At 37.7% G+C, this 24,597-nt stretch overlaps 1 protein-coding gene across 2 annotated transcripts in view; it reads right to left on the bottom strand.

Moving 5' to 3' along the window:
- Window positions 1–7,533: 7,533 nt before the first annotated feature.
- nr1h4.L (nuclear receptor subfamily 1 group H member 4 L homeolog) overlaps window positions 7,534–24,597 on the bottom strand; it is a 42,294-nt gene continuing 25,230 nt past the window's right edge. For both annotated transcript variants that reach the window (XM_018252304.2, XM_041586258.1), the window contains 7 exons: window positions 19,566–19,706; window positions 18,323–18,456; window positions 16,010–16,111; window positions 13,007–13,106; window positions 12,780–12,926; window positions 9,774–9,887; window positions 7,534–8,799 (listed from right to left, as the gene is read on the bottom strand). In XM_018252304.2, coding sequence (XP_018107793.1) covers window positions 8,561–8,799; window positions 9,774–9,887; window positions 12,780–12,926; window positions 13,007–13,106; window positions 16,010–16,111; window positions 18,323–18,456; window positions 19,566–19,706 — 977 coding nt within the window. In that variant the 3' untranslated portion in view covers window positions 7,534–8,560. The remainder of the gene's footprint in view (window positions 8,800–9,773; window positions 9,888–12,779; window positions 12,927–13,006; window positions 13,107–16,009; window positions 16,112–18,322; window positions 18,457–19,565; window positions 19,707–24,597) is intronic.

Raw genomic sequence — 24,597 nt, 5'->3', positions numbered from 1 at the left:
CATTAGGAACCCGCATCTCTGGGGGAAGTTGAAGACGAACCGCCACAGGATTAATAATCTCGACAATTGGAAAAGGACCGATGAACTTGGGACCGAGTTTGGGAGTAGGTACTTTAAAATGAATGTTTCGTGTAGATAACCAGACTTTGTCACCAAGATTGTATTGAGGGGAAGATATTCTTCTCTTATCGGCAAATTTCATTTGGGAAAGAGAACTCTTTTCCAGATTGGCTTTGGTGGCAAACCAGATAGCAAGCATGTGGGCGGCTTGATCATTGGCAGCAGAACGTTCGTGAGAAGGAGATCTTGAGGGAATGCTAGAGGATTCTGACCGTACACACAAAAGAATGGGGACCTCTCGGAGGAAGCATGCATAGCGTTGTTATGAGCAAATTTGAGTTGCGGACCAGTCAATGACAGGATTATGGATGCGCAACCAGGGAAGTCCTAGGACTACTGGAGTTGACGGGCAATCAATCAACAGAAACGAGAGTCTTTCAGTATGCAAGGTGCCCACTTTGAAAGATAATTCTTGCGAAGACTTGGAGATGAATGCAGAAGAAAGTGGCCGGTCATCAATGGCTAGGACTCGGAGAGGAACAGCCAGGTTTTGTAGAGGAATGGAATGACGTTCTGCGAATGCTTTGTCCAAGAAGTTTCCAGCAGCGCCGGAGTCAAGGAAGGCTTGAGAAGAAATGGTCTTGGAAGCAAACTGGAACTGTACTGGAAGAAGAAAATGATGAGCAGAGGATTGGGGAAGATAATCAATTCCGCCCAGGTAAGTTTCCCCAAACTTACCTAGGCATTGGCTTTTCCCGACTTCACAGGGCACTCATGGGCAAAGTGGGATTTGCCCCCGCAATATAAACAAAGTCCTGCAGCCCTTCTCCGTAATTTTTCCTGTTCGGAAAGACGAGCACGACCAATCTGCATAGGCTCTTCAGTGGGAGTGGGGGAAGAAACTGAAGTCGAAGAAGAAGACGTAGCAGTGCTGGGGAGGATAGGTCTCTGGAAGCGAGGAGCCAGAGGAGGTTGAAACTTCCTTACTCGTTCTTTAACAGCTTGATGTTCTCTTTGTCGAGTATCCACCTTGACTGCCAGGGCAATAAGATCCTCCCAGCGTGTAGGCAACTCACGAGAGACCAGATCGTCCTTGAGGAGCATAGACAGCCCATTGTAGAAAGCGGCATGGTAACTTTCGTTGTTCCAGCTAGTCTCGGCAACCAATGTGCAGAATTCTATAGCATATTCGGGCACTGAGCGTGTTCCCTGACGAATCTGGAACAGACGTGAGGAGGCGGACGCTGCCCGGCCGGGAGCATCAAACACAGTGCGCAGGTCTCGGATAAAGGCCCTGGAGTCGTCAATTAGGGGATCCTCTTTCTCCCACAGCGGGGATGCCCATTCCAAGGCTTTACCAGTTAGGCGAGTAATGATGTATCCCACCTTGGCACGTTCCGAAACATATTGATGCGGAAGCAGAGTGAACTGGATCTCACACTGGTTAATGAACCCTCTACAAGCCTCAGAATCACCACTGAAGAGTGGAGGTGCCGGAATACGAGGTTCGGAGACATGAACCGGCGCCACAGGAATAGTGGCCGAGGCAGAGGCAGGAACCTGGACCGTAGGCGTGAGAGCAGACAATTTCTCCAAAATGGCTTCAAGAGCTTGGCCAAAATGAGTCTGCCGGGCTTCATAGGCCTCCATGCGTGAGGCTATTCCACGGAAGGCTCTTCCGAAGTCTGGCTGAGCAGAGGCTTTCTCAGATGGGTCCATGGCCCAAGTATAATGTAAGGGCCCGAAGGCTCAGTTGGAGTGCGGACCAAGGAGGAGGCAGGTAGTAGCCAAGTTCATGGTAACAGAAGGATGAGACAAGAGAATAGTCGAGGTTCAGGCAAAAGGTTCAATCCAGGCAGCGAAGGGTCAATCCGAATAACAGGCAAGGTTGGTACACAGGAATCAGTCAAATAACACACCCAGGAATTCACGAAGATAAACCTATACTTGGGCCATGTCAGAAGTGTCCAGAAGCTTTATATAGGCCAGGTTTGGCGCCAAAGTTTGGGCGCAATGACGTCATGACGCTGACGCTGGCGTCCTGACGCTGACGTTCTAACGCCGGCGTCCGTTCTGACGCCGGCGTCCGTTCTGACGCCGGCGACCAATCGGCAGGCAGGAAGACGCAGACGTCATAATGCTGCGACCAGCAGGATCCACATGGAGGGGCCAGGAGTCGCCATCTTGGACGCCGTCGCCATCTTGGACGCCGTCGCCATCTTGGACGCCGACGCCATCTTGGACGCCGACGCCATCTTGGGAAGAAACTTCAGTTTCCATTACAGGTAAATTATAAATTATAAGTTCCATTGAAAGAATAGTTGTACAGGACAACTATTTTTCTATATAGTGAAGGTCAGGGTCATAACTATAGTGGAAGAAGACCCTGAGCTTGCAGGGGGCCCAGGAGTGTGGAGGGCCCAGTAAAGCCCTAATTAATAAGCAATTGTAATATATCTTATTAAGTCAACTTACCAAAGTTCTGGGCCCAAAAATTGAATTTGCTCTGGAGCCCAGTAACATCTAGTTATGCCACTGGTGCAGATCACTGAAATTCTTCTATACAACTGGTCATTTAAATTTTCAGGGTCAAGGAATAAAAATCAGATACTATTCATAGAAATTAGGTATTTTTAATCAATGTATACTGGAAAGTTGCTTATTTTTGATAAAACAAAATTTTATTTTTGAGTTTACATCCCATTTAAACATAAATATGTGTAGAGGTTGTGGTGTATATAAATCATCATGTATCACTGGGCTGGCTCTATAGTGTTCTTTGGTTCTTCCTATGTCATTAAATTGCACGAAGAATCTTTGTTTCCAACAAGAATGACTGGGTGTTGAACACCTGGAAAGCCGAAGGTTGCCAACCCCCGTTATAAAGTCTCCAGGCCAGCAGGAAACAGAAAAGGATACAAAACTTATAACACTTCCTGCAAATCTGTATCAAAACAAAAAGGGGCAATTCTATGGCAAAGCAAATGTGCCATGTTTCCTTTTGTAAAACACAATTACAAAAGCATAGAAGTTTGATACCCTTGGGAGGAAGTTTCTTTTGAATCTTTACAAATAAAGCTTGGCAGCTGTTTCTTAAAAAATAGTTACACAGTTTCTAAATATAAGTGAAAAGCAACTGTTTCTCCAAAACTTCTACTGACATATGAGCCATAAGACACAGAGAGTGCATTGTACAATTAGCTTAGTGTTAAGCATATAAACGGTATATCACGGGAGGCAACACTTTCTCTCTACCCTCTGCCGTTCTCATGGAAGTAATATGAAGATGTGAACCTCCCCCCCTAAAAAAAATAATAATAATAATAATAACTTTTACTCAGCTACTTTCCAATACATTTTTTCAACTGCCACAATCAGTCAAACAAAGAATAGAAAGGGACAGGCAAATGCTGTTTTCATTTACAATTACATTTACAAATAAATATAGGATCACTGAAAAGTTGTTATGAAAGTATATTGGCAAGTTACTTAGAATTACTTTATCTTTTATTTATTATTCCTTTTATATTTTTGACAAATATTAAATGGCCGCAATGATGTCCCTTAGGTAGATAGATGAGCATGTGCGTTCCCAAGTAGAGCCAAAAGATTGGTGGTATTTTATCGCAGTTTTTTGCAATAAAGCTTTTGACTGTCTTATGAACGATGGTCCCATTCCAAGAGATATTTATAACTTCTGGCTAAAAGGCAACTGTTAATATTGGATCTTTAAACAGACCAAGAGAAATGTGCAAGTTTCAATATATGATTGACGGTCATAAAGACTTATTTTTATATTGTGCGCAAGTTTGGATGTGCTTTGCAGAGTCAAACATTCCTTTTGTGATTGCTTCTAGCTATACACTAATATGAGCCAGCCCTACCCTGCACCATTCACCTTGCTGCCGGCCCTGTTTGTATCAGGTGCATGTTTCACATAAATTTATTCATTATGCATAATGCTGATTAAGTCATATGGAATAAAATTATATTCTTGCAATAAGATTTTTGAGAAGAAAAGATAGGTGTAACAGCAAAAACATTTTTAAATTGTTAATATAGAGGCTGAGCATTAGTTTATCTGTTTTATCCTTGTTGTAGCAAAACTTTATCCCATCAGTCATTACATGGGGTAAGACTGATACATTATCTCCAGGGAGCAGCCACATCGTTCCTAAACAGAATTTTTTTGCCTCTGATGGTGCTATGGAACTGTATACGACCGCTAAATTGTAATGAATATTATAAAATGGTAAAAGGTGAGATTCTGACGCACAAAGCTGCATTTGACCAGTCACTGACTACAAACTACTCACAGATTTTACCGCTGGGGCAAATGCTTTCTAGTCTCTATAACAGCTAAAATGGTTAGTGCCAAAAAGGGCAACAGGGGTTGTCCTTAAGAAACAGAAAGGGGAAAAAACCCTAAATATCAAACAAGGAAAGCAGGCACATTCTCTATTAAAACCTAATGGACAGGAGAAGTGTCCCTCCAAGTGTGTTCAGGGTAAAATATCTTAACCTTTGTAACCCCGGATTTCACCATTATGCTTCTTGATGTGACAGCATCTGCCTTTCAGCTGCTTTCATACAGAGAATAGAACAGCACCCACACTGAGGCAGCGCATGGTAGGAAATGTGACTGTGCCCTGTGTGATTCCTCTATAGCCCAACCAAACTCCACTGCAAAAATGTATCTCCTATTGCAAATTATAAGGACATTATAAGCAGGGCCAGGACTAAGGGTAGGCAGAAGAGGCGCATGCCTAGGGAGCAACGATCAGGGGGAGCTGGGCACATACAGGTACTTTTGCCTGCCCTCCCCTATTCCCAGTTCTGGGTGAGAGGAAAGCAAAGGCCTCTCATTGGCTCTGGCCATACAAATTTAAAGCTGTAGTGGACAGGGGGTGAAAAACGTGTCACTCCCCCTGCACGTCACTTGCCGCGCCTCAAAGCTATCACTACGCATGCATGTGGAATTGGGGGCATGGTCGAGAGCGACTCTGTCTAGGGCGACCTTAAAGGGCACCTGTTGGGCAAAAATATTATCCCCAACCAATGGTGAGGGCTAATAGAGACTGCACTCCGGTTGGGGGTTACATTAGTTTTTTTTAAAATTGCCCTCCGCCAGCACTAGGTTACCCTGCAATATGAGCGGCCATGTTGGGGCACACACATGTGCATAATGAATGAATACTGCGACTTGCTCACTATGCGCATGCACGTGAGGTCAGAAGCTCATTATGCACATATGCTATGTACAACATGGCGGCTCACTCTAGGAGCTCCCTCCCGGTGCGTGTGTCCTAGCGCTGGCGGGGTGCAATTTCTTTTAAAAAAAAAATACTGTTACTCCCAACCAGAGTGCGGGCTCCATTAGCCCACACCTTTGGCTGGGGATAATATTTTTGCCCAACAGGTGCCCTTTAAAGGTTGGGCCGGCTCTGATTATAAGTCATGGAGGAGTTCCATGACCATATAATGGCACAAGGCTAGGCGGAGTGGTTTGATATAGGTGTTTTCTAATATTCTCATATTTCACAACGGGGTTATATTATTCACTATATTATTCACTAATCACCATATATAAAAATATAATTTACAGGATATTTATATCTCTTTTGTATTATAAGAGTATTATACGGATTATACATACTGTGATTATTAATAATTTATAGTGTGCATTGGTCTTCTGTAAAACTTGACTTTAGGGGGTATATTTATCAAAGAGTGAAGTTAATAGTGAAGTTACGCCACTAGAGTGAAATTCCGCCACTCAACATTCATTTCTATGGGATTTTTATAGGCGTATTTATCAAAGGGTGAACTTTCACTTTCACCCATTGATAAATACGCCTTTCAAAATCCCATAGAAATGAATTGAGAGCTGCGGAATTTCAGTCTAGTGGCGGAACTTCACTCTTTGATAAATTTACTGCTAGGTCTCTACCCTAGAGGTAAAGAATGCTGGAAGTTGGTCAATGGCATGACTCCCCTCTCCACATGTTCTCTGTCCAGTATGAACTCCAGTATGTATTTTCCATTACAGTATATTCAGAATGTTATATACTCTAGTTGTTTAATTACATTACCACCAAAGAAAATAAATATTTATGTTAGGATAGATACGTTTATTTGTACAGCGCCACCAGGTTACATAGTGCATAGTTACATTTATAATATACTGTATATACAATCATGTGAAGTACAGGTTAAATCTTAGTACAAGTGCTAGTGATGCAAAAAGCTCATAGGACTCTGAGGTTATAGTCTAATATCACCTTTATGTACAGTAAGGTATATGGTATGCTGTATATTACATATGTATATACTTTAGTTTTTTTTGAATTAATAAATGCATTTTAAACAATACACACAAATATAAAAATAGGGATGCACCGAATCCAGGATTCGGTTCGGGATTCGGACAGGATTCGGCCTTTTTAAGCAGGATTCAGATTCGGCCGAATCCTTCTGCCTGGCCGAACCGAATCCGAATCCCAATTTGCATATGTAAATTAGGGGTGGGGAGAGAAATCACGTGACAAAACAAGGAAGTAAAAAATGTTTTCTCCTTCCCACCCCTAATTTGCATATGCAAATTAGGGTTCGGATTCGGTTTGGTATTCGGCTGAATATTCGGGGGTTCGGCCGAATCCAAAAAGGTGGATTCGGTGCATCCCTATATAAAATATATGTTTGAGAGAAAATAAATAGCACAATTGTGACTCTGGAGATACTGTGTATTCATGTACTGGATTTTTATATTCAAAATAAACCTGAAGATGCTTTACAGTGAACCTCTGAAAGAGTACGCTTATTTTAGGTTATGTCGTAAAAAATATATAGAAAATTATGTAGACCTATTGTATGCCACTGAGAAGCTACACGGCTGTGTGTGTATATGTCCCAGAGTGCCCGCACTCAAACCCAATAAAGCCAGAGGCGCACGATCAAGTAGATTGTAGTATATAAGTAGAAGATCGGCACTCACTGTAGTATGGTGAAAATATGTTAATTTATTTCACACAATTTTACATCTTATCCAACGTTTCGGTCCCACATGGGGACCTTTCTCAAGTATCCTTGACCGAAACTTTAGATAGGGTAAGAAATGTCAAAGGGTAAGAATTTGGGTGCCTACTCATTTGCTGTTCTGGATACCCCTATGAGATAGGATCGGCCCACCCAAATGTAGGACTGATAAATGTGGGAAAGAATACAATATCATACAAGGCATTATTCTGAGACAACTGACAATTGACAATTGCATTTTCAACAATCTGGTTGCTGGATCTAAATTACCCTGGCAACCATGCCTTGGTTTGAATAAGAGACTGGAATATGAGGGCCTGAATAGAAAGATGCGTTATAAAAAGTAGCAGTAAAAATAAATCTGTAGCCTTGCAGAGCATTCCATTTGAAAGCTGGAAAGAAGGCAAATAATTCAAAAACTATTAAAGAAATTAAAAATGAAGGCCAGTTGAAAGGTTTTTCAGAATGTACCATTCTATAACATACTAAACTTTAACTTAAAGGCGAACTAACCCTTTAAGGTGCATGTATGATTACTTTCCTCTTGTTTTGTCTCTCTTCTGTGGAGGGGTCAGTTATTCAGTCTGTAGTTCCAGTCTTCATAAGATGCCATTTTTGTTTGAGAGTATGGGCACATCCTTATTTATATAATCCCACAGCCTTCTTGTACATGAATTCCACACTGAGGGGTGGCCTACCATAGGGCATAGCCTGATATCATCATTGGTAATATAGCTAACATTCAAAAGATCTCCTAAAGATGCCCATGGATGGTATGTAGCCCTCCTGTTGTTCCACCTCTTCAAATCAACAGCTGGAATGATTAAAACAGAAATAAGTGAAGAGGTTCTATGCCTCCTCTTTACTTCTTTATCTGCTGATACACATATAAGGTTTCCAAACATTTTCTGAATTGCTCCCAGGAGTTTGTTTAATTCTCTACAGCCAGAAAAACATGTTTGCTCCTGCACATATTTACATTATAAACACTAACTCCGAGTATGTATTTTTCTACAATATGCATAACTTACAAGATAATTTCCTTTTTTTGCAAAATTAAAAAAGACATTTAAAAACTTAATTGAAATAAAATATTATTGAAATAAAGTTATATATAAAAAGGATGATGTCATTTATATATTTGTGGAATTAAGTGGCTGTTTAAATGGCCTCAACAGTAAAATGTGATGGCATAGCTTAATATATATACATACTCAGAATAGTACTTCACCACATATTTGCATTAATAAATAAGTGTGAGACTGTCTCGTTATGGAGAATTCAGAATCCTATGGTAATATGGCAGCTTTCACTCAAATGTTTATGTGCCATTATGCAAAAGGAATGTTCTGTGCACACAGTAAGGGTTTGTGACCGTTTATATGAAAATGAAAAGCGAGGTTAACACTAATGTATTTTTAACATTTAATGCTACTAGTTGTTTGGGAACCATATCAAGCATTGATTATTGTACATCCCAGATTTCACAGAGAAGTGGTGTAAATTTGTGATCATTCATTCTCCAAGACATGAGCATGTCAGCATGGTGGTGGCTGAATGTCCGTAACTCTGTTAGACGTCCAAGTAGGCGAGCAAAGTGCTGAGGGTTGTCTGGATGGTGGCGTTTGCAGATCTTTTCCAAGATATGTAGAAATGTTTCCTGGAGTTTTTCTACAGACTCTTTGTCTTTGAGATACTGCCGATCTGAATAAAGTGAACATGTTTTAAACCAAACTCAGACTAAAGAACTGATTTATAAGAAAAATTATTCTTTTCTTATATTACCCCTGTAATTTGCAAAGCCAATCTCTGAAAAAGGGGTAAAATGCCATTTTACCACTGCCAATGAAATTGTTTTTACATAGTTTGACATAATATGCAGAAATCAAGTGGGATGAAGGGTGAGGACTTCAGACGGGCAAGCGGACCAGTTTATATATATATACAATGCACCCAGGAATTAATTATATATAGTAAAATTATATGTACTAGAATGATTCATTCAAGTCTAGGTGTATGTTTAAGATAGGTGTTAGTAAGGTTTTAACATTTAAATTAGTAGGTGTTAAAATGGCTTATTAGGCCAGTTCAACCACTTTCTAAACCAGTGTTTCTTAACATTTGTTCGCAAGGGACCCAAAGGAAATTCATGAACAGGTTCAAAATCAAAAATTTTGAAAAATGAATTAGAAAAAGTTTTGCCCCTGATTTTTTTTATTTATTTATTTATTTTCTATTATTGTAACTGATGAAGTTGTTAGTTGTGGTATTCTTTTTTTGTGGAGGTGACTGCTCCTTTAAGTAACTGGCTTTTTTCAGCTCAACTCTTACTATGAAGTTACAGGGGAAAGTATGTGAAAACTTCAACACCAGTGGTCAGGGATTTACACACATATCCCTCTCGCCTTCAATCTGTGTACCACAGGGAACCAAAATAAGCCAGACTGAGACTTTTAAACTATGGCCGATGTCTACCACCTTGGTCCACAGTGCTCAGTAGGTATATGTGGCCTGCAATCCTCCAGCAGTTGTTATACTATGTTGTAATTCTTTATCTTGCTCTTGACTGGTAATGATTTTATCAAAAACACTTATGCGAGTCAGAGATAACTCATCTCACAGGGAAATAGGGACCAATAGTGGGAGAGAACACAATAGTCAGCCCTGTTTATAAATACCTGGTGTTAGTATCACCACTGCAGTGAGAAGCGCATATTCTTCTTCTACCATCTTAAGCTCGCCAACACTCTTGTAGAAATTAAACATTGGGTTTATGTAGTCATGAGATATCCCTAAAAAAGACAAACAAGTTATTTTGTTTGATATGTGCCTATTGGCTCAGACTAGCAAAATCTCAGAATGAAGGAACTTAAAAAATTTCTATTTGCAAAATGTGAGAGAGTTCTTTGATCAAAATAATTGTATATCAATAACATTTTACTCTTTCAACCACATTTCAATTTCACTGCTCATTTTTCTCTGCTTAAACATACACCAAAATACTTCCTTTCAACTTTATGGAACTTTTTGTTAGTAGTCTAAGTTATTAGAACATAATTAAAAATGTCCTTTTGAAACTTATAAATTGAAGAATGCTTCTCTTACAGAATTATAGCTTTAAACAACAATGAAACACAATAAAATGCCTGATGGCTGAAAATTAAGTTAGACGTATCATAATCTGTGAAATTACATTGTTGGTCACTAGAGGGAGCCATTTACAAATACTGGGAGAGTTAGTGGCATGCTGTCACTTATACTGTTTTAAGTACTGAATAATCTCATACAAAATTGTGTTTTGCAATCACACACACAAAAAACCCTTGAATAATTGTGACTAGATGTGATTGTCATGCATTGCTCAAGTCATGGCAAAATCACAACCTCAAATATGAATAAATCTGCCCCTGCATTTACAGAAAGGCCAGTGATAGAATGATTATGTCTTGTTTTATTGTACATGCCCTAAAGATGTCTTAAGCTTTGTTTTTAAATTGTAAGTTGAATAATTGGGACTTCTCTGTGTCTTTGGTATATATATTGTGTTCCACTGGTATTTTGTGCATTTGTAAGTCAATTGTTTGTTGCCTTTGTGGGCAACTATGTTCCTGAGTTTCCGGTCATCCTGATACAGTACCTGTGTTTTTAACACAATTATCATGCAGACCTTTAGAAAGTGCAGGTTAAGTGAGTAAACTTAATATTTTTTCATGTTATGTTGTTACCCTAAGGCCAAGACTGTGCTGATTCTCAGCCTATGGATAAACACAAGCCAAGGATCAACCCCTACTTTCAGAACAATATTAGAAACAAATAGTGATGCACCGAATCAGGATTCAGTTCGAGATTTCAGCAGTTTTCAGATTCGGCTGAATCCTTGTGCCTGGCCGAACCGAATCCTAATTTGCATATGTAAATTAGGGGTGGGTAGGGAAATCACGTGACTTTTCATCACAAAAGAAGAATTTTTTCCTCTTTTTCCTTTCCTGCCCCTAATTTGCGTATGCAAATTCAGATTCGGTTCGGTATTTGGCCAAATCTTTTACCGAGGATTCGGGGATACGGCCGAATCCCAAAAAGTGGATTCGGTGCATCCCTAGAAAAAACAAGGGTTCATACAATAACAAACTTAAAAAAATAAATACAATTACAATGTTTTAATACTTTAAGACCAGAAAGACGTTTTAAATTTGCTCATTTTCTGCCCCTACTCCTACTTTCATTCTTTGCTTCTATTTTGTAGTGAAAGAAACATATAGATCTTCTGATACAGTATGGCCCATGCTGCCTTTATTATGCTGATAGGATCTTTGTGGTTGTTGCCATTCTTTTATGCAGTGTCCAGGCATCAGTTTTGCTTTGTTGATGCACACATAGCGCTTTGCATATTAATACACAAGTATTCAGCTTCAGATGTTTTCAAATTCAAATCCTTTCATATCCTTGCTAATTATTCTAACTACTGATACAACGATACAGCTGCTGAGCAATAATTAATAAAAACACTTTCAGCAGATAAGGCTGTTTTTATTGATTCTCCTTTATTTTTCTATCCTGGAAAAAACATCACATTTATGTTCCAAGCATGGGACAGGAGAATATTCATCTGCCTTCCTGCATATAATATATAAGATAAATTGTGCAAGTTAAATATTTAAAAAGTTTCTTAATTCACTATGATGAAGCTTATATCAAATGTTCATTTTCACAATAGTTCTCTCCTTTGATTTTTGAAAAACATCTATACTTTTGTGACTTATCTAATGGTAATCTATGCTACAATTTTTTTTTTTTAAAAAAAATGTCATACCTTTTATAGCTGCTGCAAATAATGCACATTTCAGTTTTATGGAATAATGCATGGATGACATACAAAGCCATTCCAAAGTATTTGTTGCTCAAGTATTTAGCAGCTCTGCTGGTGGCTAACAATTCACAATTCTTTCTTATTCATTGTACAGGGAATAACAATCACCTGGATTTGCACAGTGCATTTGCAAATGAGGTTATTGTCTCTCATTAATGTTGACTGCCAAGTTTTTAAAATGTCTACTATAAAGAAAACATTGCCAAGTTAGTATTTAGGCTGCTACGTAACATGTTTGGTTTAGTCTGGTTTAATTTGGCATCATATTCTGCAGATGATAAGTAGACTTCAATTCTGCTTAAATGAATCAAAGAGTTGCCAATATCTGTAATGTTATAGAAGCAACTTTTCAATTGGTCATCACTATTTAGTTTTCATAGCTTTTAAATTATTTGCCTACTGACTCTTTCCAGCTTTTAAATGGGGGTCGCTGACCCCATCTAAAAACAAATGCTCTGTAAGGCTACAAATGTATTGTTATTGCTACATTTTACTATTCATCTTTCTATTCAGGCCCTCTCCTATTCATAATCGAGTCTCTTAATCCAATCAATGCATGGTTGCTAGGGTAATTTGGATCCTAGCAACCAGATTGCTGACACTGCAGACTGGAGTGGTGCTGAATAAAAAGCTAAATAACTCAAAAACCACAAATAATAACAAATGAAAACATATTGCAAATATAACTCTCTACTTCATATTAAAAGTGAAATCAAATATGAACAACCCCTTTAACCTGCAGCAAATGTTGCTTCCATTAAAGAGTTACAGCACTTTATATATATCATATATAGGGTTTTATGACAGCCGATCTTACCACTCTTCCGAATTCTCTCTTCCAAGATGTCTGTATGTCTCTCAAGCAACTTTCTGTTAAAGAGCTCTGCTGAGCGAAGGAACATTGCTTCCACTGCAGAACCTTTCAGGAGAGCAATCTGATCTTCATGGTCTAACGTCTGAAAACCTAAATGAAAAGTGAGGGAATTCTATGATGTACCAGAAAGTGACAATAGAAAGTTACATTTATAAAGAAGAGAACTATACCTGGTAACTTTTTGGTGAATTCCACGAGTATTTGAACATGTCTTGTAGCCATCTCTGTGAGGAAAACAAAGTTGTCATCACTGCCCATGTCATCCTGCAACTAAAAAGAAAGTGCTGATTGGTTAAACAGTTTTCACGACAGCCATTTTGCAAATAGAAAAGTAACAGTAACTTATTTCATCTATAACCTGATCTGCTTGTAACCTGTCTATCATCATTTCAAACACCAAATGTGTTGTGTAAACTCTAATAGGTAGCCATTACCTGTACATAAAAATGCTTGCTACGGTGTGCCAGATTCACATATAGGGGCTGATTTATTATGCTGTGTAAAAAAAACAGTGACAAAAATTTGGCGTAATTTTATAATGCGTTTTTTATTAGAGCAACTTCCACCAGAACTCACTTAAAAATGTCTGAAGCTGTGTAAAACAATGGAATAAAATCTGGCATTTGCACTGTGTAAAATAAAACACACGGTGATAAATTCGCCATTTATTTTACACAGCGGTTTTTTTTTTTCAGAAAATTTTACACAGCGTAATAAATAGGTGTATATAGGGGTAATTTACTGAGACCCTGGACACAAGTGCAAGATCAGTTAAGGACACAAATTTATCCCCTTGGCACTCATTTAATAAGCATATAAATATAACATATAAAAATTTACAAGGTTTAGAGTGCAGAATCAGCCTCCCACATGGGCAGAGGCTAAGCCTCCCCAAACCTCTCTGCTACATAAATAAAAATAAGAAAAGAGGGGGGAAATGTGATGCCTTACTGAGTGGTGTCACTGACAGGTGGTACAATTCCGTTTTGTAGTCAGCTCTTATTCAAGTGATTGTCTGATGTCTACCTGCCTAAGGTTCCTTAGGCTTTGGGAGGGAGCCCTATATATCTCCAGTTAGAAGTTGGGTGAAGAGGTGACATCACAGATGCATTTGGCATGAAGGAGTAGCTGTGCGTGAGAAGCCAGACTGCTTGAACCTATCCTAACATTGTTGAGCTGACTGTGGGTAAGTTTACATCAATTTATTCTTTTTAGGTGTAGGTCTAAGTCAGCCCTAAGTAAGTCAGTAGGTATAAATCAGCCCATATGTGGCCACCTGTAGCCTCCCCAAACAAACAAATCACCCTCTGTCAATGACCTCTCCCATCATCACCCCCTGACTTGTGTGTCTAAATGAAGTGCATCTTAGGTGACAGTTGGAGGGGGTGCCTAGGTGTCTCCCCCACCCATCCCTCAAGAATAAGCACTACCGTATGCTGCACTGTACTTAGTGGGATCATAGAGGCCTGTCATAATGCATTGAGGTGCAATCCAAAAAAATATGGCCGATTGTGACCCCCTTTTTCACCTTTGCACTCTGCCTTGCACATAATTAATGACACCTTGGGGCCCATTCACTTAGCTCAAGTGAAGGAATAGAGGAAAAATAGTTCAAATTTCGAAGTGTTTTTTTGGCTACTTCAACCATCGATATTCGACCCTAGGTAAATTTGCCCCCTTATATCTGCAGTCTCATTTTATATTGCCTCCTTCTGTCAACTCATTCCTACTGCTGCTAAAATCTTTCCTCTCATCCTGGACCACTTAGTCACTTCCAGGTTCCTCCCATCTTCTCTTTATTCGTCATGCTATGGGCCTTATTCAATTCCTACAAAAAATGTATTTTATGGTTTATCAGATGAAAACTAGAGTGAGATTCAATTTGGGGAGAAAACATTTATCCTTATTCAGTTTTAGTTTTTTTTCCCAATAGATTTCAATATCGTTTTCAAGAGATATGTTTTTCTCATTGAATTGCATCTGGCTCTATGGGACCATCTGGAATTGAATAAGGTTAAAGTTTTTCTCATCAAATTGAATCTGGCCTTATATGTGGAAGCTTTAGTGGGTCAGTGAACGTGAGTACAAGGTATACATTCAGTGGAAGCATGGCTTGACACAAGTACTTAGTGCACATATTGCATATTTATTTTCCTGTGCAAAAAGGAATGTCACAAATGTCTTAGGTGAATAGACTCACCTAATTCTAGTCACATTTTATACAGCATTCTCTGCCTTTAACCTTTGCATGAGGAAAATCTCAGACAAGAAGAATGTACATTGTCTTTGCTTATTATTGCCTAATTAAAAGGGATGTCCAATTACATTAGGTGCTGTGAGTTTATTATATTGTTACCTAGTGCTGGGTAGTGTGTTGTAATCTCAAAATCCTTGGATACAATCTTATCTCCTTCATCATCAAGAGATTACATATCTTATCACCCACTAATTTTCAGTCCTTTCCTTGAAATAAGAGTTTTATAGTGTCCTTATTCTGGGCACCGTAGTAAGATATGGATCAGACTTACAGGTCTATCTTTGATCATTATCTTTGTGACCTCTGTAATCACTAACAAGCCTCAAATAACACTTTGTTTGGAAGTGCAATGCTAGGATTTTTTGAGTAACAAATATAGCGTACCACCAAAGGGTACCTTCAAGGTTCCCTATACCTTGCAAATTCCAAAAATGATGTATCAAAGTGAGACAAATTTATCCAAAAGATCCTAAGATCACAATTATCCATATTATGATATTGTTCATATTAAATGTTATGAATTTAGCTTCAAGACATGTGGCTGTGTCAACATATATAACCCCTCATAAACTTGTGGGTCATAATAGCAAGGAGAAGGAGGATTATGATTATTATTTTATGTTTATTACTACAAGGACATTTTATTAGCATATTTTCCTTAAGTAAAATGTGTGGAGCTTTAAGTAGTGGCACATAGTAATTTAAAAAATGTCCCTCTTTAGAGCAGTTTGGTATGTTATCTGTACAATACTGGTGTCAGCCTTGTCATAAGTTGAGTTGAGTTTAGTTGAGTCATGTGATACAAGTGATATTACCGAGCACCAATTGTAAATGACAATTTCTAAGGATATATTGTATAGGTAATGTATGGCTTCATTCCTCTTTTAGAAATATATATATAATGACTTCAACTTACAATTAATCTTGTAGCCAGACTCTGAGGCAGCCGATGTTTAAGATGTGAATCCATGACATACTGGAGAAGGCCCATCTGTTCTTGTGTAAGTTCTGTGTTCTCCTGCACCAATAAGAAATCAAGGTTAAGAAATTATCATACACCTAGTGGATCCACATTACATGGAGATACAACTACAGGTATGGGATCCGTAATCAGGAATCCCGTTATCCAGAAAGCTAAAAATTACGGAAAGGCGGTCTTCCATAGACTCCATTTTAATCAAATAATCCACCTTTTTCTCTGAAATAATAAAACAGTACCTTGTACTTGATCCAAACTAATATATAATTAATCCTTATTGGAGGCAAACCCAGCCTATTGGGTTTATTTAATGTTTACATGATTTTCTAGTAGACCTAAGGTATGAAGATCCAAATTATGGAAAGATCTGTTATCCAGAAACCCCCAGGTCCCAAGCATTCTGAATAAAAGATCCCACACCTGTATTTTCTTAATGACAACAATGTAATATGACAACACAGCATAAGAATAATAAAAAAGTACTTGTGCCTTACAAAAATTGTGTTCTATGAACTACAATAGTTCATTGTGGTTACAGTATTTACTGTATTGACTGTTGTTTGTTGACACTGTATTTCTCAGTGATTAGACATCATTTGGGGGCCGATTCACTAACTTCGAGTGAAGGCTACTTCGACCATCGAATGGGCTACTTCGACCTTCGACTACGACTTCGAATCGAAGGATTCGTAGTAAAAATCGTTCGACCATTCGATAGTCGAAGTACTGTCTCTTTAAAAAAAAACTTCGACCCCCTAGTTCGCCATCTAAAAGCTACCGAAGTCAATGTTAGCCTATGGGGAAGGTCCCCATAGGCTTGGCTAACTTTTTTTGATCGAAGGATATTCCTTCGATCGTTGGATTAAAATCCTTTGAATCGTTCGATTCGAAGGATTTTATCGTTCGATCGAAGGAATTATCCTTCGATCGTTCGATCGAACTATCTGCGCTAAATCCTTCGACTTCGATATTCGAAGTCGAAGGATTTTAATTCCTAGTCGAATATCGAGGGTTAATTAACCCTCGATATTCGACCCATAGTGAATCGGCCCCAAAGTATGTGTGAGCAAGCTAAAGTCTCCTTTTTACTCACTGGAATTTAAAGACTGCCAACAATCAGCCTAATCCCTGTGTAAATATATACATAGACGTGCTGTTACTTATAAAACCTGTTCTACCACCAGGTGACTGATTTACTACAGTACGTGATCCTACCTATATTTATAAACTGGTATCCAGCATATGATTTATTTGTGAGACAGGGCAACATATTATACAGGGCTACTCTGTATTTTCATTTCATTGGAGAAACAGTGTGTTCGGGATGACAGGTACTTGAAATTTTTGTGCAGACTGGCATTGATCACATACATATATTAATGTCACATGACCATTACACATGCTAGAAACGTTAGTTGGGAATATATCATAATTCTGAATCATAACATGTATTATTTTGCTACATTTTGTTACACCAGTGCTGATAGCTATTCAGTTCAGTACATCTTGCAAAGAGGAGGGTTAAAGAGAACCTCAGCCTCTAAATTGTTCTTAGTCATGCCTAGTATAGGGGAGTAAATGTGCCAGGCATAAGGACCTATTTCTAAAACCCAATAAAGTATTCATTTCCAATTCTTAAACTTCAACATAATTGTTTCACTCCAATCCGATATCAGAGGAACATTTCTATAACTAATTTTTTCACTTTGCCTTATTTATAATAATCATCCACCTTAACTACACTAGCAATTACTTGTATTTGGCATCAACATTTTTCTGTTGAAGGGTGAAGAACTGTGTCTCAAAGTGAGAGAAGTCACTTATTTTTTAATAATACTGGTTGAAATACCTTGAAAACAATTAAAATTCAAATACCTTTTCTACTTGTGTTGGGTTCTACCTTTGTATAATTAAGAACTTAATTAGCTACTTGTCACTTATGGGGCAGAGTTATCAAAATGTGAGTTTAGAGCTTAATAAATGAAAACTCACCCATGTTCTATTCATTCCTATACAATTTTTAGAAGCATAGGAATGAATAAAGCGTGGGTGAGTTTTTATTTATTAAGCTGTAAACTCACATTTTGATAAATCTAATGTATTAAGGACAGGGCTCCTACCTACAGGAATACACACTGTGTAATCTATATACATAGCTTTATAATGTATATAGTGTAAATCATTTAACTTTGCCATTACACTGAGAAAGAAAACTTTTTTTTTACTAAAAGAGGGAGAAGTAGGTTGCACCTGATTTGTTTTAGTGGTAGACGTCACTTGCTTTGTTTCATGTCCATCATTGTCTTCATGAAATGGTTTCTCAGACTGAGGCTTTGCATTTTTCCTAAGTCGTTTTGACTTACATTGTATTTCCGTTAACAAACCTAAAATATTAAATGAATATAGTTTTATTTATATAGTAGATTTAGATTATCAGTGATATAATATAAAAATATAAATATATATATATATAAATATATATATATATTCTTTGAACTCACACACTGCACTGTGTTTCCTTGACAAAGGTTCCTGTGTGGGACCGAAACGTTGAATGAATAAACCTTTTTTCTTTTTTTGACACCTTTTGTCTGTTTTTTGCTTAAAATCCTGTGAGTGCCATTAATCTACACTTTGCACCTACTTGTGCTATATATATATATATATATATATATTATTTTTTTTACAAATAGCATAAAACTAAATTTTATCTAACTTATTAAGGTTCTTAGGTCAATAATCATATTTTCAGATAAATACAAATTTTTAGAGTTTTTTTTTAATTTTTGAGATTTATTTACAGAGGAAATAGCTTGAATCTTAAAATACACCATCTAAAACCTGTCAAGGTCATGTAGAAGTCAATGGCAGAGGTCTCTTGAACCATTTGAAGATGTTAATAGTCTTCATTAAGACTCCAGTTTTTTCCAGCTTTGACCGAAAAACCGGGCAATTTGAGTTTTTTTCGCTAGTTTTTGACTCAAACTTCGCTGAATCAAGTTTTTTCTTAAATAAGAAACCATTTGAGTTGTGAGTTCATTTGAGATCTGAGGTCTAAAAAACTCTAATATTCGACGTTTGATAACCCCCTTTATAAAAAATTGTTCTGTAGATATGTATGGATAGGAGACAGCAAGAATACAGACTTCTAGAAACTCCCACCTTCCACACCAATATTCCTTGTCAACACTGCCCTACCCAAGCCATCTTCAGTCTTTACCTGGGCTCTGTTGCATATAATAAACCCACATATTGTGCTAGGTTTTCTAAAGGGTGCATACATTGACCTCTACTGAATCAACAGTATAGCACACTTTATAATTCACCATGGGTGTTTTTTATCTTTTAGAAGATCTACACCATAGCTGTGATATAAATCTCAAAATCACTACTCCTCTAATTTTAGTAAATCACATTGCCTGATTCGCTGACCTATTAAGAAATCTAGGTATGACTACTGAATTGGTGAGTGTCTGATTTATTGTGCACTTACATTCAGCCAGCATTCCCATCTGTTTACACTTGCGCAGCCGACACTCTTGGCATTTTCTCCTCATGTACATGTCCATTTCACAGTTTCCTCCATTTTTACACTTATAAACTGCATTCTTAGTAATACTCCTTCGGAAGAAACCTACAGATCAAAGAGTTTTGGATTAACAAGATGGAAATTGTCTTTGTTGTTGTCTAACATAGTGTAAAATACCATTATGGGTTCATTAACGGAAATGATATAGAAATAAAGTAATAGATGAAATATATATCTGAGGGATTGTTTAAGTATAAAGTGCTATATTGAATATTATTGTTAAAGGACAAGGAAAGTCTAACATAGAATAAGGCTAGAAATGCTGTATTTTGTATACTAAACATTAACATGAACTTACTGCACCACAAGCCTAATCAAACAAATGATTTATGCTTTCAAAGTTGGTCACAGGGGGTCATCATCTTGTAACTTTGTTAAACATCGTTGCAAGACTAAGACTGTGCACATGCTCAGTGTGGTCTGGGCTGCTTAGGGATCGTCATAAACAAAGCTGCTTGAGTTCTGCATGGCTGGGAAGTAAGGCGGGGGCTCCCCCTGCTGTTCATAAGTATGATTGTTTCCCTGCTCAGCAGTTAGGGACCGTCTGACAATTCCTATCCACAGCAGTAAATGAAGGGAGAATTTCACTGCATACAGTCAGGTTTCTTATAAAAACGCTACACATTTTTTAATTAAAGTATATTGGATATAGGTTTCTTTTTCATTAAAGAAAGTAAAAATGGGATTGTATTTTTTTGCCTTTCCTTGTCCTTTAAATTATATCTCATCCACTATTTCTGCAACGGCAAATCCCCTCTACCCTTCATTTGCCCATTCTTAGCTATATTACTGTTGAACCTTCTGTATCTCTAATTAATTTGTGTAAGTTTATCAAGAAACAACATTCACCAAGGTGATAGTTTAAGTATAGTTAATGTGTGGAAATAAGCTACAGAGATCAAATAAAATGTACAAAATACATAGCTGGTCAAATGTATCATTGACAGGCTGCCAAAATAAACCCAAGTATATGTATATATGATTATGTTGTGTAAAAATGTGTAAAAAGTGTATTGTGTGTGAGTGGGGGTGCCGTGTGTCTGTATGAGAGTGTATGAGACTGTTCTTTGTTACTGGATGTATACACCCTCCATGGGACACACTTCCCCACCCTACATTACTCCTAAAATATTCCAAATGATACTTACAACGTAACCAAATTCCAGACTTACGGAACAAATGAGGTATGTTAAGGTGTGGTGGCCAAGTGAGAGAGCACAAATTTAACCCATCTATGCCTGGCGCATGACCAATTTTTCAGTGCCCAATAACAATTATCTTTGAGTAAATTGGTATTAATATTCATTAACCCTGAGATATAATCTGAGTCCAGGTACCACAGCCAGGCCTTCTAGCAGACACCATATATGTGCAATAGTTGAGAAGCACACAGGAATACTATTTTAATAGGGGAATATAATATTGGGCTCTAACGCAAAAATCTTCGCAATGCAAATAAATGTTCGCAAAGTGAAAAATGTTGCCTTTGCGAATACTTTGCCCCTCATGCAACAGTAGGATAGCGATTTATAGTTTGCGATAGTGCGCAGTGTATGTAATAAAATTTTGCAATCACAAATCCAGTTTTGCAACAAAATATTTAACGAAACTCCAGAGCAGGCTTAAGATTTTTTTTAAGAATTAAGATTCGCAATGCAATAAAAGCAACATATTACATGACGAAACATATTACATTGCGACATGCAAATTTTTATTCGCAAAGTTTTGATCTTTGCGAATTTTATAACATTTCCCCCTGAATGTTTTATCATTCTTAAACTGTTCACCTGTTAACCTAATATAACCTATGTTAACTTATGCATGCAAAATTGACTCATCATTTTTTCAAAAACAGCCACTTTTTCTTCTGACTCCATCTTTCAAATGGGGGCCACTGACCCCATCTTAAAACAAATGTTCTGTAAAGCTACACAGGTATTGTTATTGCTACTTTTTATTAGTCATCTTACTATTCAGGCCCTCTCCTATTCATAGCTAACCTATTATTCTAATTAATGCAGGGTTGCTAGGGTAATTTGGACCCTAGATACCACATTGCAAACTGGAGAGCTGCTGAATAAAAAGTTGACTCAAAAACCACAAATAATAATTATAACAATAAAAAATGAAAACCGATTGCAAATGGTCTCAGAATATCACTCTCTACAGCATACTTAGGGGCAGATTTATCAAGGGTCGAATTTCGAAGTGATAAATACTTCGAAATGCGACCCTCGAATTGAAATACTTTGACTTCGATATTCGAAGTCGAAGTATTTTTCACCGAATTTGGCCATCGAACGATCGAAGTAAAATCATTCAATCGAACGATTAAATCGTTAGAATGGAACGATTTTAACGTACGATCGAACGATTTTACTTCGATGTGTGAAGACTTAGAAAAATGGTCTAGAAGGTCCCCATAGGCTAACATAGCACTTCGGCAGGTTTAATTTGGCGAAGTATTGAAGTCGAAGTTTTTTTAAAGAGACAGTACTTCGATTATCAAATGGCCTAATATTCGAGCGATTTTTACTTTGAATCGAATTCAAAGTAGTAGTATCCTATTCGATGGTCGAAGTATCCAAAAAATTACTTTGAATTTCAAATTTTTTTACTTCGGAAATTCCCTCGAATTTGCTTCGACCCTTGATAAATCTGCCCCTAAAAGTTAATTCATATGCTAACAACCCTTTTAATGTATGTTTCACTGGACAAGTGGACAAGCACAGAACCTACCAGCTAAATAAGTAGGTTGTTTATAGATGCATGCACCAGAGATATCATTTTATATATATATATATATATATATATATATATATATATATATATATATATATACACTGTATATATATATATATATTTATAATTATAAAGTAATTTTTGCATAATTCATAGTGATTCTTTCCTGCAGCATTATGGGTCATCAATACCTCAAGTTTAAAATCCATAGTCTTGACGATTGAACAGCTATTTCATCTGCCCTGTAATGCTCAATAAGGGATAATATTCCAACTAGAACTGATAAGGTGCTTGATACCTGAGCTAAAGAAATTCTATGGAAGAATACCTATTGTACATGGAAAAGTCTGTTGATGTAGGCATACAAGTAAATGTAAACAATTGCTGAGTCAGGTTTTGTTGCTAGTAAATGAGTATTTAGCAAAACCACATCAGTTCATATACTATGGCGTCCAGAAATGTACTTTGTACTTTATTCACTGTGCCTGTATCTCACCCAGCAGCACTGAAATCTCCTCTTATCTGTTCCACAATTGCTAGTACATAGTGTACAGCACTCAGCAAATATTTATAAATCAAAGTATCAGTTTCCTAGTTCAGCTACAGTGCAACATAAATACTGCGGTCATCAGAGCTACTGCTGTCAGATTTGATGACTGCTGTCAGATTTGATGAAAGCACAAAAAAAACCAATAACATTTGGTTACACATATTACAACCAATTAAAAATTTGCTTTCATATTCTGACTTGCAGTAACCCAATAAAAACAAATTGCTGATTGATTGCTATTGCATTGTGCAGCAGTGCAGTTTAGCATGGGCTAGTAACTAAAGGTGGCCATACACGTAGAGATCTGCTCCCCGATATGCCCACATTTGAGATCATAATGTAGGCAATACGAGCAGTCGGATCACGGGACCGCATCAACGAACAGCGCTTCGACGGGATTTCTAACTCTGCACGATCAGCATCTGGCCGACTTTCCCAGATATCAATTAGGGAAGCCCGTTGGAGGGCCACATGCATGGGCAGATTAGCTGGACTCGGTCTGTCGGCAGCATTTATCGGCCCGTGTATGGCCAGCTTTAGTCCCGCAGACTCATACGGAAAACATTTTTGTTTTTTTGATAGAATAAAATACGGTTCCTAAATTAAAAAGAAGGAAGTTCATTGTCTTCCAAACAGTATTTGTAGTACAGGTATGGGACCTGTTATCCATAATGCTCAGGATCTGGAGTTTTATGGATAATGGACCTTTCCATAATTTGGCTCTTCATACCTTAACGTCTACTAGAAAATCATGTAAGCATTAATTAAACCCAATAGGCTGGTTTTGCTTCCAATAAGGGTTAATTATATCTGAGATATAAAGAAAGAAATAATTTTTAAAAATCTAGATTATTTGATTAAAATATAGTCTACGGAAGCAGGCCTTTCTGTAATTTGGAGCTTTTTGGATAACAGGTTTCTGGATAATGGATCCGATACCTGTAGTATAATTGCTGAACAAAGCATGTAGTGTATAAATAAGGATCCCCTTATTGCCACAGTCACCCCTCCCAAATTTTAATAAGTATTTTACAAGTATTTTGTGGTTTTATGTTAAAAGAAAATCTGTTTCTCAGCTTCGTGACAAAAAATATGTAATTTAAATCCACTGACTTTACACGACTACCTTATAATGCAAATAACTGCACATTCTACTGTTAATTATCAAATTGTGTTTTTAGGAAGCCAAACTTTTTTGCCTTGTTGATAGTATCTTTTTAACACAAGAGTCATAAAAGAAATATCTATATAAATAAGGGCTATTTTGTGTTGTAAAAAGGGAAGACATTGGGTAAAAAAAATGTGTGGCTTAAGGAGGCCACATATAGTTCAACAGCCCACTGAATTAAGGAATTAAAGGAGAAGGAAAGGTTAAAACTAAGTAAGCCTTATCAGAAAGGTCCATCTAAATATACCAGTAAACCCCCAAAGTAATGCTGCTCTGAGTCCCCTGTCAAAAGAAACACTGCATTTCTTTCCTTCTATTGTGTACACATCGGCTTCTGTATCAGACTTCCTGCCTTCAGCTTAAACCTCATTGCCCTGGGCAAGAGCATGCTCAGTTTGCTCCTCTCCCCCCAGTGTCGGACTGGCCCGGCGGGACACCGGGAAAATACCCGGTGGGCCCCGACCCTTAATGGGCCC

The sequence above is a fragment of the Xenopus laevis genome, chromosome 3L (genome assembly GCF_017654675.1).
Source record: "Xenopus laevis strain J_2021 chromosome 3L, Xenopus_laevis_v10.1, whole genome shotgun sequence".
Lineage (NCBI taxonomy): Eukaryota > Metazoa > Chordata > Amphibia > Anura > Pipidae > Xenopus > Xenopus laevis.
Note: the sequence above shows the minus strand (reverse complement) of the source record. Positions and strands in the feature narration are given on the sequence as shown.